This window comes from Rhagoletis zephyria, unplaced genomic scaffold (genome assembly GCF_001687245.7).
Source record: "Rhagoletis zephyria isolate East Lansing unplaced genomic scaffold, Rhagoletis_zephyria_1.1 Rzeph_scaffold_54179, whole genome shotgun sequence".
Taxonomy (NCBI): domain Eukaryota; kingdom Metazoa; phylum Arthropoda; class Insecta; order Diptera; family Tephritidae; genus Rhagoletis; species Rhagoletis zephyria.
Window position 1 is genome coordinate 557 of NW_016211232.1, and position 1311 is coordinate 1867.

Here is a 1311-nt window from a genome sequence, read left to right on the forward strand (position 1 = left end):
ACAAGTCGTACACCGTTAGAAAGGTTTAATTCCGTTGATTTACGAAAAAATTGTCTCGATCTTGTCCGCCAAGGCGTTTTCAAGAAAATCGGGCCCCAACTGTACCTTTGGTTATGCTTCACTTGTTGCTGCTTATGCCATCTAGCGGAGTTAAGCAGCTGTGTTGTTGCTAAACTGCTTATTTTGGTNTTATGCTTCACTTGTTGCTGCTTATGCCATCTAGCGGAGTTAAGCAGCTGTGTTGTTGCTAAACTGCTTATTTTGGTCAACTTTGGGCCCGATTATCTTAGGAACTGCGTGGCGGACAAACTTGGGACAATTTTTCTGTTAATCAGCTCAAAAATACATTTGAAACGGTAGGCAGCTTGTCAAAATTGGATTTTTTTGAAAAACGGGGTCATTACTGCGATCACTCTTTTCTATTTGCTTTTTACTTCTCTTCAACCTTGCCGTGATGGAAAAGAAAAAGTCAAAAGAAAGGGGGAAGAAACGTAACGAGAACAAGAGCAAGGCTAAACTTGTCCATTCCGGCAGCAAGGAGAGAGGAAAGTCTGCTCAAAAGGTAGCTCGCCATCATTTGGGACAGAGCTCTTACCATCACTCTAAAACCAAAACCACTGTTTCTTCTGCTCTCAAGAACGTCTCCTCCAGCAAGGCGGCCAGGGTTTCTAAAACACGTGTTTCTAAGTCGGTAGCTAAGAACAACAGCAAATTGAAAGCAGGCAGTAAGTCTGCTCTCAAATAAAAAGTTTCTACCCTTCAGAGCAAGCCGAAGGGGAAGTCTCCACTCAGTGATGAAAATGAAGACAAAGTCGTACATTAAAGCGCAGCCTTCAGCGGTCAAATCTACGATTAAAAACAAGTCAAAGTTCAAAACCAAATCGGTTTTAAAGGGCAAAGTGCGTGCAAAGAGCGAATCACTTGCTGGCAATAAGACTGTAGTTAAGTCTGTCACCAATCCGCCGTTGAAACTTGCTAAGGTTGCCAGTAAAGTGGGCAAAACTGAAAACTCAAAGTTTGAAGTGAAAGCTAAAGATGCTGTCAAATCAACCTCCAAATCAAAGAGCGTTCCTGTGAAAGCGCCTAAGAAAGTATCAGAAAAAAAGCTGGCAAAGTCAACTAAAGATGTGCCAAAAAGTGCGCCAGTTTCTGAGAAAAAATACAAGTCTGAAGCTAAACCGGCTGTTGTCAAGTTGAGTGCCGACTCTGTTGCGGCCAAGACTGAAGAGCCTTCAGGAAAAGAAGTGATGGTTAAAAACCCGGCCAAGTCTTTTGGGGGTGAGTCTTCTGGTCGTGGAGAGCCATTGAAAA

General features: G+C 43.0%; 1 protein-coding gene across 1 annotated transcript; it reads left to right on the top strand.

Moving 5' to 3' along the window:
* Window positions 1-800: 800 nt before the first annotated feature.
* LOC108356110 (histone H1-II-like) lies at window positions 801-1278 on the top strand (the record flags this gene model as incomplete). The annotated part of the gene is made up of 1 exon (XM_017607243.1): window positions 801-1278. A coding segment is annotated over exon 1 (478 nt), but the record flags the coding sequence as incomplete, so codon positions are not given.
* Window positions 1279-1311: the final 33 nt, after the last annotated feature.